Raw genomic sequence first — 16,389 nt, forward strand, 5'->3', positions numbered from 1 at the left:
CTCTCAGGGCCCAGAAGCTGCAGTGCAGCCCTTGCAGAGTTTTTCATGTGTTCCATCCTACCTACAATCTCATTCCAGCAGTGCTGTGTTAGCCCATGGTCTGACTTGGTGGTTTGACTGACTGGAGAAAGGGGAGACCTCTTCTGATACAGAAGGCTCAGCCTGCCCTCCTGCCCATCCACAGGAAAGCAACAACTGTGTTGTAATAATAAAAAATGCAAATAAAAGTAAAAACCCTAAACTGCAGGCAATGTAAATCACTTCACCACCTTCTTTCTGCTCATTGCAAAAGATCCTATTGTGACTCCTGCCGGGTGCTGAAAAAATAATTTAAAAAGTACTGAGAAAATATACTTTGATAACTAATTAAGTGGAAATGTCTCATATTATTCCAAAATGAATCTCCATGGAATTTCAGTAACTTGTACCACATTGAAAGTATCCAGCTTTGTCAGAGCCCCTGTATTTATTGAAAGGGTTAGAAGACAAGGAGGTTCCAGCTAAACAAGGGAAACTTGCTTTGGCCTGTAGCTGAAGCTAAGATGAAGAGGAAGATAGTTCTGATTGCTGGAGGGCTCAAGATCCTAATCAACCCTCACCCCTTTAATTAGCATGAAGCAGCTGATGAGCTGCAGCTTACAGAGTTGGGCCATGGAAAGTCACAGGAATAGTCAGCTTGCTCCTGATCAGGAATTGCGTAAATATTACCCTGGGGCTTCCTGTGGTTGAAGGTTTGGCATTGCCTGAACAGGCTCTGCAATGTAAACAGAGGATTGTAATTTATTTAGCAGCATTGTACAGCAAGAGGCAGTACAGAGGCATATCAGGTGAAATATGTTTCCCACATCTGCAGTTGTTCAAGGGTTAAGATTCAAGATGTATAGTTTAAAATGAAGGCATTTACCAGCTTTCTCCTTCTTAAGATTGAACCTGGTGTTTGATATATGTCATACAAGTTTGTCTATATTGGAGCAAAGAAAATTCCTGCTTTTTAGTGCCCGTGCTTCATTTCCACATGAAGTAGGAATGCACAACACCTCTAAAAACCTGTTCCCCTGTGTCTGGGAAGAAGTACATAAATATTTCTGTCTCTGCAGACTGTGTTTTAGATTGGTCTGAAGCTGTGACGTTTCTTAAAGAAAAAAAAAACATTCAGAAAGGAATAATTTTGGAAGTTGGCTTTAATAATTTCATGTTTCAATACATTCATATTCCATTCTGATACAAATATAAATTTTGAGCTTAATATACTGATGCAAATTTTAATAAAGTCTCAAATAAGTCCAGTGAAACGATAGCCGAAATAAAGCACTGATATTGGCAAGACAAAACCCTTCATAACAAGAAACCCAAGTCAGTTTGTTTCAGGATTATTATATTAATTTGATGGTGTTTGATAAAATCTTGTATTTTTGAATTACAAATTTTTCCAAAATTACCATGCTTCCACGAAATGTTTAAATATCAGTGAAACATTCTGCAACAGGAATCATGCTATCAAAATACATTTACTAATTCTAATTACATTAATTAATAAACTGTGAAAAAATGTGTGAGTATGATTAAGATAAAAGTGTTCTGTAAAATAAAGATTAGAACATATCAGTGGCAAATAAGATGAAGGAGAAAAAGAAAGATATTTATTCCTCAAAGCAACCACAAATGGAGAAAAAACATTATGATATAAATTTTCAAAAACCATTGGTATGAGCTGTTTGCAGGTGGTTCCATTCCTTGCCTGTTTTCCAATATACCCTTGGGTCAAGATGACTGCGCTGTTCATGTGAGTAATGACAGGAATGTAAAATGCTTTCTACCAACTCCCTAAATCAATTACCCCTTCCATATTTCTTAGGGTTTTCACCCCTCTTTCCTTCACAAGGATACTTCTACCAATTTCCCAATACTGTGCTGAATGTATAAAACCGGATTTGTTGTGGCACTGTGAGTCAGCAGAACTCGCTGAGCAGTTCCCACTGCACAGGGCTCCAGGGCTGGTTCACCGAAAGCGTCTTCACAGAAGCACCATCTGCACCTCAGCTCAGGATTGCAGGTACTGCAATCCAACCCCTCTGCGAAGGACATCGTTATTGTAAAGGCCATGCTTTCCATTCCTGGAAAGACAGAGAAAAATGTTCAGGCTGAAATCATGGTCGTTTCAGATGAAGTGGAAAAACAGAAACGGGGAAATGATACTTTGCTGTGAGACTGCACAGTAATTCTGACTGAAAGATTCTTCCTCTAAAATGAAGCACAGAACAGCTGCCTCAGTATTTAGGATGCACAACCCAAAAATTAGAATGTCAGTCCATGCTTGCATTGCCTGCCTTCTGCCTCTTGCAAAAGAAAGTTAAATATCAGACAGCTATTGCAAAGTCTGCTTAATCCCTACAGACACATGCAAATGCTGGAAGAAGGAAGATCCTTGGCTTTGCAGTGAAGACTCATGTTTACTTGGAACATTTTTTCTGTGAAAGATGTACTGACCAACCACTTTCAGTAGGAGATGTAAGTACTGTGTAGAGCTGCTCCTCCCGAGGAAACCAAAATCCCACGGCGCATCCCCGGGCCACGCCCCCGGGCCCCCGGCCGGGCCAGGCCCAGAAAGGGGCGCGGTCTCTTTAAGGCGGCGGCGCGGGCGCCCCCTGGCGGCGGCGGAGCGGAGTCCGGGGGCGGGTGCTCCGGGTCCGGCCCCGCGGTGCTGCGGCGGGGCGGGAGCGTCCCGGTGCCCGCCCCGCAAGGTGGGTGGGAGCGGGGCGGAGGGGACGGTCCGGAGGAGGAGGAAGTGGAGGCGGCTGTGAATAGCGGGCAAATGGGGAGCTGAGCGGCTGCAGCAGCAGCACCGCGGCCGCGCAGCAGCAGCAGCGGCGGGCAGGCACGGAGGCGAGCTCGGCGGCGGGGTCCGTTCGTGCGGGCGCTGCGGGCGTGCCGCGGGGCGGGCGGCAGCGTGCCCGCTCGGCCGGGCGCTCCGGGGCTGGTGCGGGGAGCGGCTTCTCTCCGGCTCGGCGAGCTGCCCGCCGGTGCGGGAAGGGCCTGTCGAGGCTGCCTGCCTGCCGGAGGCTGCCCCTGGCGCGGTGCGGCTCGGCAGTTGAGCGGGGCGGGCGGGGGGCAGCGGCCGCCCCGGGATACCGGCTGATCCGCCTTTCTCTGCTTCTCTCCCAGCCTTCGTTTGGCAGGCGCCGAGTGCGAGCGGCAGCCGCGCTGCCCCGCCGCCCCGGACTGGTCGCCTGCTCGCGGGGCGGCACCATGCAGACCTTCCTGAAGGGGAAGCGGGTGGGATACTGGCTGAGCGAGAAGAAGATCAGGAAACTGAATTTCCAGGCCTTCGCCGAGCTGTGCCGGTAAGGAGGCGGCCCTTGCCGCGGGGAGCGCCGGGGCGGCCGCCGGGGCAGGCGGCGGCGGCGGCTCCGGGATGGGGCTGGGGACGCTCCGTGCTCGGCCGTGGCCCGCGCCGCCCTCGGGCGTACCGCACTCGGTGCGAGGCTCCGCGGAGCCGGCTCTGCCCGCCGGGAGCGGGGCCGCAGGGCTCGCCGTGCCCCGGGCACCCCGCCCCGCTGCTGCCGGGCCGGGCTAAGCGCTCCTGCTTCCCGCTCACCTGGGCGCTGCCGATCGCTCCAGGGAAACACTATCCGGGATGGTGCAGCGTCCCCGTGGGTGTGCCGGGGCCCGGCAGGCACCACTGTGCTCGCCTGGGTGCATTTCTGCCCTCTGCTTCCAGGGAGGTCTCTGGTATTCCCGTTGAAATAGGGTGATTTGGGATCTTTGCGGATCCTCTTCCAAAGCCGAGTTATTATTAGAAGAGTCAAACGTTTGGGAAGAACTTCAAGTTGTATGAAAACATGTAAAATTAGGGTCTACAAACCCCTGAGGAAGCTTGTATTCATTTGGGATGTGAATGAGACATCTGAAGATGATATAACTGTCCGAGTTACACATCTATTTCGTGCTGTCCCAGAGGTAAAGGTTAGTTTGATAAGCTGTAATTAGACTTTATCTGAATAGCTTCGAGGATAGTTTTTGCAGTATATTACACAATTTTATTATTTAATTGGGAGTTTAAACTCTGTGTGGGTCCAAGGTCTTGTGACACATGCATTACAGCTATGGGTACTGAATAATAGCTTTTTATTACTTCATTCTACTACGAAGTTTATAACAAGGAGACTAAATCTGTTTTGATAATTGAAAAATGTGCTGTAAACTTTACAGAATATATTGTATGGGACTTCAAATACACTTTATTTAAAGCATATCATGCTAAAAACACCAGTCCCTGTGAAATTTCTGTTGACAGCACTTGCTTCTTTCTGTAAAGATGAAGGAGGCAGAACAGAAAGCTGTTTCAAGAAAGTGACAGAAACTTTTACATCACTTTTTGCACTTGGCATTCTGTAGTCCCTCTGTCAAATTTCAGTGAAACTTACTAGACTTTTTAAAGTATAGAAAGGCCACAAGTTCTGGTTTAATGTCTAATTTCATGTGGTTCTTCAAGCAAAAGTCTTGTCGATGAATAATGCTAAATTTTGCCCTTGTATGAGATTTTAAGTTAGTTTTGTTATGCTCAAAATTACACTTTTACCTCTATTAGGCATACAAAAAGTATACTTTTTAGGGCCTTGAGGTATGATACAGGCTGTTTTCCATGCCTGGGAACTACAGTGAATCTCAGAAAATCTGTTAAAAACTTCTTGGTGTTATGTTCCATACGTTGTTATATTTAGCAATCTCCAAAGCAGACTTTTTCTCCTCCATTGTCCTTGTTTCTCTTTTTGACTAATGCTTTGCTTCCTTTCTCTCTACCTTAGAAATTCCTTACACTTGTGTTACGTAACATGGATCTACAATTTCTTTGTGTACTGTACAAACTTATTAATAGTTTTGGGTCATCATGTTGCTGTGCAAATTGACCCCAAAGTGTCTCTCTTGCTTCACTTTGCTAATTTCTTGATGAAAATTAGGCTGCCTCATCCTGTACAGGCTAAGCTCAATTTGAATAGCATTTACAGACACTGGATAGAGATAGCTGTTCATACATGCTTTGGTACTTTTAAAAGCATTATTAGCATTTCTGTACAAGCGGAGATAAATGTTTGGTTTAAGTATCAGTATGGTCATTGGAGCACATTCTGCTGATATCTTGGATGCTTTGTTTTCATTCCTAGTAACTTCTATTGACACCAAAGGAAAGCTGCATTCATTTAGGAAAAGATTTCAAGTATTTTATGGATAATATCTACTTGATAACTTGTGTGCTTGTAAGCTTTTTTTGCTGTAGAAGAAGTCATGCCAAGCTTAACATACATCTTACTAGAAATCCTGTGTATGGTAAAAAACAAGACAAGCGTACTCATTCCTGTACAGTGATTCATGTGTTCGAGTGGACTATGTATCTGTCTGTCTACTCTATGTGCTTTATGGTGACTGCTACTTGGAATTTATTTGCTTGTTGCCTAGGGATATACTTTCTGGATGACTGCAAAGTTCAGATTTGTTTGTACGAGTTTGTAATGAAGCAGTTATATAGTCCAGGAAAGTAAGAGGAGCCTCCTAATGAACTTGTGAAGCATACTGGGTTTAAATCAGGAGAATACTAGGATAAGGAGAATCCTTACTAGGAGGAGAATCTTTTATTTCTTTACAGTTTGCCAGGGCAGCCACTTCTTGTGCAAAGCACTGACATCATAAAGAGGTCATGGACAGACATTTCAAAATCTGTTCAAAGCATTCTCTGAGAGATAGGCTCTAAGTACTGGACTGCTTTCTTAAGCGTGGCTCCAGGTTTTAGGTTAGATTCTCTGAGCTGAGGCATTAGCCAGTGTGAGTGGACAGAAGTTAAGGTGTAGCTTTGGGGTGTAGGCAGTCATGGCTTCAGCTTTCTGCTCCACAGATATTGGGCGGGAACCTTAAATACTTCCCTCATTTTTGTATCCATCTTGAAACTTTTTGTATGACTGACAAGAGGGCTGTTCTGCCTGAACAGAGTGTCTTGGGACTTTTGCCTAATCTTTTTATCCATAAGGGACTCTTCCTCCTACCAGAGGCCTTTGAGTTCACCTGCATGTTTCATCCTCACTGTGACAGACTAGATATGTCCTATCTGAGCTATATTCTTTGTAGAGATAAAGGTTGTGCCTGTCATTGTATCTGCCTTCACATTTATAGCCCAGACCAGTGATCCCAAACTGTTGAGTTGCACCCCAGTGCAAACCTTAATGCTTCTACATCTCCTTGGGTGTTCTGAGCAGAGTGATGAGCAAAAAGGCAGCATGTTTTCACAGGCCTGCTGCAGAGAATCAGTGATTTCTGAATGGTGCCTTAAGGGCTGTTGACCTGGAGGGTAGAACACTTGGCCTGTCACCTGGGAAGCCTGGTTTCAAGCCTGTAGCTGATGTTTCTCAAGGGAGACCAAATCTGAAGATGAGCCAAGCTCACTCTGATCCTCTGGCTGAACCCGCCGCTGTGTATAGAGAGGGATGTGACTTTGCTCCCCAGTGCCAGGTTAGTCATTCTCCCTGCTATGTTTGAAGCACTATGGCAAGGGCATTCCTTTGGGATGAGGTGTGTCGTCAGTTCTGATCTGTTTCCTGAACTGGTTTTTCGTTTTGCCCAGTAGCTTTTTTTCTATATAAGCTGCTTTGTAAGCTGACATTGGAGCAAGACTTTTATGTTCTGTTCCATGCATCAGTACAGTTTCAGTGGTGAGAAGAGAGTTTCTGTCTCAGCCTTTCTGATACGAAGGCATTCCTTTTTGAGTTGTCATACAGGGTTGAGCTCTTTTGTGTGGAACAGGGTGACACTTGGTACATGTTTCTTACACTGTCAGGTAATTTACTACTATTGCCAAGTTGTCCTGTGCTTTTAGTAAAGCTGCTAGAACACCATGCTTTGTGTAGCACTAGGAATTCTCTGCATTCCAGCATATACGCTGTGGCTGCTGTTCCCTGAGTGTAGGGTCCTTGCGGGACTGCAGCATGCAAATGTCTGTTTGGTGCATCTCAAATAGACTTTCTTGTGAACCTTTATGTTCTGCTCCTCTAAGATGACACAGTCTGAGACTTTAGGTTGCTGTCTGTTGCCAAAATATAGAGTATCTCCCCTGCTGAAAAGTAAAGCAAGGTTTGTAGGCATTCCTAACAGAGAATTTAGGAGCCTGTGGACAGAATATAAGATATAAGATATCAGATATAAGAGTGTAATTCTGATATTGTCATGTTTCTCTGCTACTGCTGAAAGGAACAGTTCCTCCTTTCTCTAGCGGCTTGATCTCATCTTCTGTCTCAAGCTGGGTTTAATGGTTATGCAGTTGGCAAAGACTCTCAATCCAATCAGTTCCACGCTCATCGTGTTGACCTTGGAATGGCTGTCACTGTTCAGGTGCATGAACACTAATATGAGGTTAGGGAAACGGAGATGCCCCATTCCATTATAGAGATGGGAGAGCTGTTGTGTGAGTGTCAGATGGTGATAAGGACTCTTGGATGCCCAATCATTTTGTAAAATACACATGCTGCTAGATCTCCGTGGACATTGTGAATGAAAAGACTCCTGTTCGTGGCATATATGTGTAAAAATGCATATATCTACTCAGAAAATGAGTTGTGTGTGTTTGGCACCAGTTAAGATTAGTGAGGTGTGGCCATTTACAAATGTTTCTTTGCTCTGTAAAAGCCTCCATTTCCTTGGTAGTTGTTCTACTTGTCAGCTGTTACTGTGGTCTCTTCTGGGAGCTCTGGAGATACGAGGCAGTAAGGTCACAGCAATATGAATAAGTTATAGTGATGTGAAGTGAAATACACTTCATCCAAGAGGAGATAATTTAAAGTCACCCAATTCTAAATGATAAGCTACTTCTCAGTTATTTTGGACAAAAGAATTCACATGTGCAGCTTGTAAGTTTGCATGGAAATGTAGTAGCTTTTCTGTGTAGCTATATACAAAAAAAGTCAGAATTTTCTCTTAATGGCATGTCGAAAACAAATAGAAAATAAGTTGAAGAGTTGAAGATGTAATTCGTGTCATAATAAATCCCACAGTTTGACTGATAGAAGGACTGTGCTTGTACACCCTAATGACCAGATTATTTATGGTAAGATTTTACTCTGCTATGTGGTTTTTTTTGGGTTTTTTTTGGTTTTTTTTTTTTTTTTTTTTTTTTTTTTTTTTTTGATAAAACTGGGTGAGCATCTGGGAGGACAAAGTTCCTCAGGAAATAATAGACATGCTGAGAAACTCAAATTCTGCCCACAGAAGGCAGTGGAAGCAGGCTAATTGAGTTATGCCTTGTAGTAAAGGCTAGTTGTCTTGGTTTTTAGTGAGCAAGCCAAATTGTCATCTTCCCTCCTTGTGAGGTCATCCATGACAAACTGATAGCATCCCCTAACATGCAGGAAACTGAGTTATTTTGGCCCAGTTTGGATTTCCAGGTGCTATGCACTGGTGAAGACTCTTTTGAAACTTGAGGTTCTTGAATTGTGGCCTGCATCAGTTCAGCAGGTCTGGGATGTAGCACAGAATTTTGGGTATGTAGCTTCAAGAGAGCATCTGTCACGTGTGCTGAAGACAGTTTGCTTATGTCAGGTCACTGTGGTGTGATGCTTTGTTGGGCTTTTGTCACTGAGTAATGATGAAGCTATTTTGAGGCTGATACCAGGTCAATCTGCTGAACATAGCAACCAATGTTTTTTTTTTTTTTACTACCAAAATATTAGTATGCCTAACTTAAATTTCTGTATGGCTTGAACTTGTTTGGGTTTTTTTTCTTTTCTTTAGGCTAAATTGGTTCTTCAGCTTCTGTCCATTTAATTTTTGTGATATAGTTAAGTCTTATTTTAGCACATGAGAAATCACACTATCTAATAATCTACCATAACATGGTAAGCACTGTTGGCAGGGCTGTAGATCTGTATGGTTCTCTTTTTCTCTTCTAAATTTTATTTGTGGTCCCTTGTGTGCCATGGCCTGTGCACAAGAACCTAAACATGAATTTTAAGACAGATTTAAGAAAAATGCTGGTTTGAGGGTATTAAATTAATCTGTTTCTTTATATAGCAGGCAGGAAGTATATTACATATTTTTTCCAGGAAGAACTCAGGGGATTTTCTTTAACCCCAATTCCCTGCAAAAGAACCTAAATACTACTTTTGTTGAATATTTGGCTTGTGCCAGTTAGCTTTTACAACCTTAAAATCCAAAAAAATAAAATGTACGTGTGTTGATCAATAGCTCCCATTGTTGGTTGTGTTAGTCTGAAATTCTATATCTTGAGAAGTAACTGGGGGCTAGATGGGTGGGTAAGTTTCTTTGACATCAATTCTTAACAAAGACAACTGGTCTAATGGTAGAAAGTATACTAAGCCATGAAAAAGTGTTGAATGTAGTAGCAAAGACGGATGTATTTCTTGGAGGAGAAGCTCACTCTATTTCTGGATTCCTGCTCCTTCTTCCTGTAATGCATGGAGACTTTACATTCCAGAAGAGCGGGATATGTGTGCATTTTCTTAATCTGAGAGCACCTACAGACAGACATTCTTCTCATGCAAAGCTTATGGTGTTATGCTTGCAGAACCATTTCATGGGAACACAGCACAGCTGCTGGACAACAGAAGTAGCTGTAACAATCACCCTTTCATAGCAACTCAGTTTTGTGGTCTAGCAATGATTTACCTCAGGTTCAGGAAGTTTGCGTATTCCTTGTGGCACATCCCTTTACCACAACCTGTTGGAACTGATATGCAGCAAGGAACAATAATAAGCCTGGTTAGGTGGCAGCTTTTCCAAGAAAGATCTGCATTCTTTTGCAGATCACAGGCTGAATACAAATTGACAGTGTTGCCAAAAAAAAGCCCTAAAAACCCCAAGCAAATGTCATCTTGGGTTGCATAAGTTGGAGCAGAGCCTGCAAGGCGCGTGAGGTAATGTGCCCATTCTGCACAGCACTGATAAGGCTGCTTCTGCAGTAGCCTCACCTACTGCCATTGGTCTAGGGCATGGCATTTCAGGGAAAAGGGCAAACAGCTGGGAAATGCCCTAAAGAGCAGAATCCTTATGTCCTAAAGTGAGAAGAATTGGAGATGTTGTAAATAGTGTATTGTACTGTGCTGTTCAGCATAAAGAAGAGGCTGGAGATCATCTTGACTGTAAAAAGCTGTTGTAGGAAACAAAAAACCAAAAAACACCAACACATGCTCCCCCCTCTTCTGCCAAGCATATTCCCCTGTTCTGTTGTAGGTAGAAGAAAAAGTAGTGGCCTTCCACTGTGCCAAGGAGGGATGACTGGTAAGTGAAAAAGATAGTATAATTGTGCAGGTAGGCAGTGGAATTTTTTCTTGAGACCTCTACAACCACCTTGGACAAATATGCTGGGAATGATACAGGCCTGTAGTGCTGTTTCAGAGCAGAGATGTTGACCTCTCCTGAGGTCAGTGCTGTCCTGGTTTGGTTCAATCTGTAATAGTGCACAAGGTACCTTAGAAATCATTCTGAGTGTGCATTAAGTTGCTTGAAGTCCCTTTACTGTTTTGAGAGTTGTGACTTGGGAAGTCTAAGCACCCAGTCTAAATGTGTGCAGATCTCTTGAGTATAGAGGCTCAGTGTAAATGAGGTGTCAGAGATGATAGAAAGTATTTCCTCTGTTTTAATATGTTGCACCTGGGAATTGATAGCATATCTCCTGATCTTGACCAGATAAAGTGCTATTCATGTCAACAGCTGACACTTTTTGGTGAGATGACTTTTCTTGAACACGTTCCAAAGAAAGGAGGAAGAGGTGCATGTGAAACACACTGAAATAAGTGTGATAATAGATAAAACAAGCACCTGGGCTGATCACATCTGTGGCACAGTGTTGTAGAACAAACCCTCTCTTGTCTGATTATCTTCCGTTTTCCCATTTCTGGTTTCAGTGTTCAGTTCTTGAAACAATGCCTTGTTTTGTACTGATGGAATTTAACTCTGCTCAGAAGGAGTTATGTGCTTTATATGGTCAAGAAGAAGCTGCTGATACTTCCATACTGTCCAAATACTACAGAAATGTTAGGTAGTATTCTGTCTGCCTGCAGAGAGAAATCCTATTTGAAGGACAACCACTGCTCTTTAGGAATGACTTTCAAAATGACTGACTGAGTTTCACTGAAGGAGGTGTCCTTTATTTCCAAGCAGAATGTCCTTACTTCTAGTTCTTTCCTCCTAGCTTCAATGCTTGGGCTAATTTGACTGGGGTGTGATTGCCACTCATGTAAAATAATTCCTGTGAATTTGGAACCAAAGCAGAAGTCTACTCTTTCCCACAATCAGGGTACCACCCATGCAGGAAGCAGGGTGTATGCACATTGAGAGGTTGCTCTGATCTGTAGAGTGGAGAAAATCATGTTTCCAGATCTAATGGCACATCTAGGAAAGTAATTGGCAGAAAGTAATTGTGTAACAGGCACAAGACTGGAAGCAGGTCCAGTTCACATCAAGCTTTTTAATCTTCTCCCCTCTGATGCCAGTTAGTGAAGATTTGTAATATGTCTTGTTTTATAAGATAGTGCTGAGTCAATTTTCCTTGCTTGGAAAATTTTGAAGTTGGACTTTCTTCCTCAGAAACAGGCTTATTTTTGCTCTTCATTGTATCCCTCACAGACTTTTCTTTCTTCTTGTCAAAAAGGCATCTTTTGATTCTTTCTCTTTGTTACACACTGGTTCTGCGTGTCCAGTCTGGGTCCTGAGGCACTGCCTCGTGAAACTGAATTCTCCATAGTGCTACTGGCAAAGGAGGAAAAAAATAAGTGAATGAGACATGTCTGTAGCAAAACACAGAATACTGAATCTTGAGCTGTGAAGTCATGATGCTCCTGCTTGTCACTCTGAAACCCCATGGTTGTCTTATCAGACTGCACCACAAACATTCATGGATATTGACTGTCCTTCCTCAGAGAGCAGTAACGAGCTAAAAATCAGTGTTTCAAGAGACCTGGTTTGAGTTGAATGTTTTGGCCATAAGCAACATAGATGTCCTTTTCTGATATCATTGTCTTTTAACATGCTGGTGATTCTTTGTACTTACTGTAATTTTCTCCCTGATGTTAGGTATGGATAAACGCATGTAATACTGCAATGTGCTTTGTTACAGCAGGAAGAAATAGTTCAGAGGATTCTCTTGAAACCAGGCCCTTGGCACTGTGTGTTGTAGAGCTTAGTAATGACTCTTGCTGCCTAACCTTGATAAAGTTATCTTCATGTTGGGGTTGGGGCAACTGGTTAATAGCTGATAGAACAAGTGATGTCTGGGGTGATTAATGGTGCTGGAAGGAAATGATACCATTAAGGTTCACTTATGAAATGCCACGCCTAACCTGCTGGCAGCCACAGTGCTGCAGTCCTTTCTCCCTGCCATTTTGAAATGACTTTTGTCATTTGGTTAAAAAAATCGGTGGGATGACTAGGCTTATTCCTTATCTTGTCAACCTGCTTTCCCTACAAGGATGATAACTGTCATAATTTGTACCAGTGGGCTGGGAAATGCTGCCTGCTTCAGCAGTATGGTGTGTTTCAGTGAGTCCAGCAATGACCACTTAAACCCAATAGGATATGTTTGTTTCAAGGAGAAACTTGGTTATTTCCTTGTAGTTAAAATACAATCCACAGAGATGACTGTAAATACAGAACACTGTTGTTCTTTAGCTCTGCATGTCATGCAGCTGCTTGTAGATGCCGCTTTGTTCAAGAACATGCTGTTCCTTTGATTACAAAGTCTTGTCTTAGTTTTGGGGAATTTACAGTCTGAGGATCCAACCCCCTGTGCCTGCTGTCACTGGAGTGTGGTACCGGTGCAGGTGGAATGGGCTCTCCTTGCTGCACTTTGAAGGATGAGAGGGCGGCAATTGTAGTGGCGAGGGTACTTCCACCCAAGTTCATCGGTATGTTTTGCTTTGTAGCAGAGGTTGTAATTGCTTGGAGATGTTTGGGGTGACAGGCCAGCTGAAGAGTGTGAGCCAACCAGACCTGTACTCAGCCAGCCAGGATAGTTACAGCAGATGCTTAGGGAAAGTATGAGGCACACAGCAAATGTGTTTACCTTCCCCTTGTCAGACCCTCTTCTGTCAGTCACTTTTAGAGACTTTGGTGGCAGCAGTTGTGTCCATAGTACCACATTTAGTAGCCACAGATGGATCTGCTCCACATAAATCTTTCAATGCATTTTTGAATTCACTTTCATTTCTGCCATCACAGGAACATAGAGAGGCTGTTGGGGTTTGTTGGCAGCTCTCTCATTTGCCCGTGAGTAGAAACATAAGCAAATACAAAGATGAGTTTGCTGTGATGTTTGGTTTCTTTTGTTGGATTTTGATTTTAGTGTGTTTGTTTTTTAAGCCTGTAAAGGAGTAGGTATTACTTATTTTTAAGTGTGTGTGTAGGTATTGACTTTATAAAAACACCCTGGCTCTTGACTAATTAAAAAAAAAAAATTGGTCAAGTTGTCTTGCAAAGTTCAGATGTCAAAAGTTCTTCCCCAAAAAGAAAACACTTTCCTGCTAAAAATAAAAAAGCTTCTAGAAGAGTGAGGAGGAACTAAGATTTGGTTCAGTTTAGAATCCATCTTCTAACTCAGTCTAGTGCATGGTAATCTGTGACTTGAAACAAACAGTGGAGGGGTTTGTGGAACCTAAAAGCCCCTCGTAACTGAAGAGAGAAGAGTGTCCAGATCCTCGTTTGCTGCCGGATGAGGTTAAGTGCTAACATAGCAGAGGGGCACTCAGAAAGTGAAGCACTGTATTAGTACTGCAATAGTAACAGAAGCCCTGTCTTTTCTAGCATTTATGCCAAATGTGCAATTCATTTTTTAATAAAATCTGCATCTGACTTTCATCATATTGAGAGCATTGAGTGTTTCTAGTCTTCCTATTGATTTTTTTCAGTTAACATTGCCTTTTTCTGGTCTCAAGTATGACTTTAAGAGTTGCTTCAACTCTGCATTCTTTCACCCTGTTGCCTAAAATGGATTTTCTTTGCCAGTCAGTCTTTAAGCACAGATGTGCATGCAGTCAGCACAGCCTCATGGTTTTAGAGTTACTGTGTTGTCTGGAACAGGTATATGCAGGTAATGCGTTGAGTCATGGTGTTTCCAGCATGTGTGGCTTTAACATAAGTGTCCTTTGAGATAGCCCAGGTAAACTGTATTATCAGAGACTCTGTACAAGGCACCCTGGCATGACAGAGCTGTGTGTGAAGCTCAACATTCAGATACACTTGCTAGTTGGAAGGGTGGGAAGAGAAGGATAGAGGGAGCTTGTTCTGAGGTTGCCTGTGGTGCTGCTCTTGTTTTGTTGACAAAGAGGAAGCTTAATTCACTGGAGCTGTCAATCTGGTAGTTTTCAAGCCTTGAAAGAAAACTCCTGTAAAACTGTGTGTAAAAGAGAGGAAAGGGAAAAAGAAAAAAGCAAGACTACTATTTTGATGAAAGATTAATGATATAAAAATCCCCCCACAATTGTAGTTGCTGACCTCTGCACTGTATCTACTAGAAAAGGGGAAAGCATAAGAGTAAAAGGGAAGTATTATTGCTGGCATATTGGGTTAGAGCACTGTGTGCTGGGGAAAAAGTACATGACGGTAGAATTGAACAGCACCCTTTGTCCCTTGGTAGAAGTTTTCTTTTTCAGAACTGCCACCTTATAAAGCTTGTTTAATCTGTGTAGAAAAATAGTTTGTGCTACACCTTTAGTTGTTGCTGGTTGTGGGAACTGGGGCTATAGGAGGAGAAAAGATCTATTTGCAACTGGTTGGGGTTATATTTTTTGACTTGGTGGCTTGATGTTTTGGTGTAACCTTTCCTTCTGCCTCAAGAAATAGGTCAAAGTCCAGGGACTTTGTCCAGCTTGAAGTGAATTTTGAAAAGAGTAGGTCTTCTTTTGCCCTTTTTCCCAAACCAAAATTTTAACACACTTTAAATACAAAGTACCAGCTTGCTACTAGATAGGAGATTGAAACTCCATTTTGTTTTTCTTTCTCTTTCTAATGCTATTTTAGGCCCTCAGTTTGCAGCATCTGGGAGGATGTGTGCTTCAAACTTTGGTTTCTGGTTTTTTGGTTTTTTTTCTGTGATTCAGTAGACTGCAAAATCTTTGGTCACTGGCATCCACCAGTCTAAACTACTTTTGTTTGGGGCTAGCTTAGTTTCAAGAACTCTCTAGCTGGTTTCCTTTCTGATTCCTTTTTTAGTGCAACATGACTAGCTTTATTCTTTATGTATGCTATAGGGCTTTGATCTTCATCACTTTTGTTGCTTACTAGTTATTGATTGCCCATTTTCAGCTAGTATTGCACCTCAGGGTAGAGCATTCTTGTGGATCAGAACTTGCTTTTTTCAATAAAAATAGTGGATCTTGGTATTGTCTGGTTTAAATGTAGTTGAAAGGCTCTCTTAGATCAGATCTTGAAGCATCTGGCAGGTTATCATTGCTTCTGGGTATCGTAATCAAACCACATGGATCTTTAGCATAGAGCTCATGTCTCCCTGAGAAGGCTCTGGAGAGTAGAGAAGACTTTGCTTGATTGGTGCTGGTCAGCTGCTGTGTTTTAATTGTGAATATTTGTAAGAGACTGGTGGGATGTAAGTGCTCATTTGAGTCAAATAGGAGTGAGCCCACAATGTGAGGAGTGAGAAGTGATGGAATGAGCAAGGCATAGGGTCATTGGGGAGTTCTGTCTTTTTCTCTGTGTAAAATAAGCTCAAGTGCATAGCAGAAAATTATAATTGCAGAGACTATCACTTCCAGGTGTGCTGTGCTGATGACCACCTCTTGTAGTAAGTCTTCGCTCAATTTTGTGCTACTCTGTTCAGTGGTTCAGTGGTTTTCTGATCAGCGAAGGGCTGCATCTTGGCTCACAGTAGGTATTGTTTGGGTGGGGGCTGGTACAATACTTTTGTGCTGTGATTTGATCCCTAGTTTGTCTTGAATTATCTATTAAAATGTAATGCTTAATCCCTTTCCTTTTTGGCAGGTTTTCCTTTAGTATTTTTGCAGTAGTAATGAAACAGTGTAGCTCTGCTTGCAAGAGAATCACTGAAGAAAAACAGTATTTTGGGATGTTTCTTTTGTGTCACTGGCAATAGACATAGAGAACAGCCAGAGGCAGAGTAGGTTAGACCTTCAGTCTGACCCTCTGTGTCTGTTCACATGTTAACAAATAATCTCTCCAATTTTCCCTGGTTCCTAGTTTCTCCTGTTTGTCATTGTGAAAAAGTTCTGTAGAAACAGATATTGGGAAGTTTCTTCAAAAGGGAAATATTTCTGAAATCACAGAACGTGGTTAGAACATTTACTACAGCTAATGTGTGTTTTTTAAAGTCACTTTGGCAGTACCAGACTGTGGAAAAGCATGTTTCTTCCCTGCCCCCTACCCCAA

General features: G+C 42.7%; 1 protein-coding gene and 1 long non-coding RNA gene across 5 annotated transcripts in view; one reads left to right on the forward strand and one right to left on the reverse strand.

Moving 5' to 3' along the window:
• Nucleotides 1-1,867: 1,867 nt before the first annotated feature.
• On the reverse strand, nt 1,868-2,619 carry LOC137475361 (uncharacterized). The gene is made up of 2 exons (XR_010999841.1): nt 2,488-2,619; nt 1,868-2,114 (listed from the first exon to the last, which is right to left on the reverse strand). It is a non-coding gene; the product is annotated as an uncharacterized lncRNA (long non-coding RNA).
• Nucleotides 2,620-2,762: 143 nt separating this feature from the next.
• The window catches only part of ITPK1 (inositol-tetrakisphosphate 1-kinase), a 135,381-nt gene continuing 121,754 nt past the window's right edge, over nt 2,763-16,389 (forward strand). The window contains exons 1-2 of one of the 4 annotated variants that reach the window (XM_068192572.1): nt 2,763-2,900; nt 3,163-3,341. In XM_068192572.1, coding sequence (XP_068048673.1) covers nt 3,247-3,341 — 95 coding nt within the window. In that variant the 5' untranslated portion in view covers nt 2,763-2,900; nt 3,163-3,246. Of the gene's footprint in view, nt 2,901-3,004; nt 3,021-3,162; nt 3,342-16,389 lie in introns of those variants that run through there. The other 3 variants (XM_068192576.1, XM_068192574.1, XM_068192573.1) reach the window with 3 other exon arrangements.

Source organism: Anomalospiza imberbis, chromosome 6 (assembly GCF_031753505.1).
Source record: "Anomalospiza imberbis isolate Cuckoo-Finch-1a 21T00152 chromosome 6, ASM3175350v1, whole genome shotgun sequence".
In the NCBI taxonomy this organism is placed as follows: domain Eukaryota; kingdom Metazoa; phylum Chordata; class Aves; order Passeriformes; family Viduidae; genus Anomalospiza; species Anomalospiza imberbis.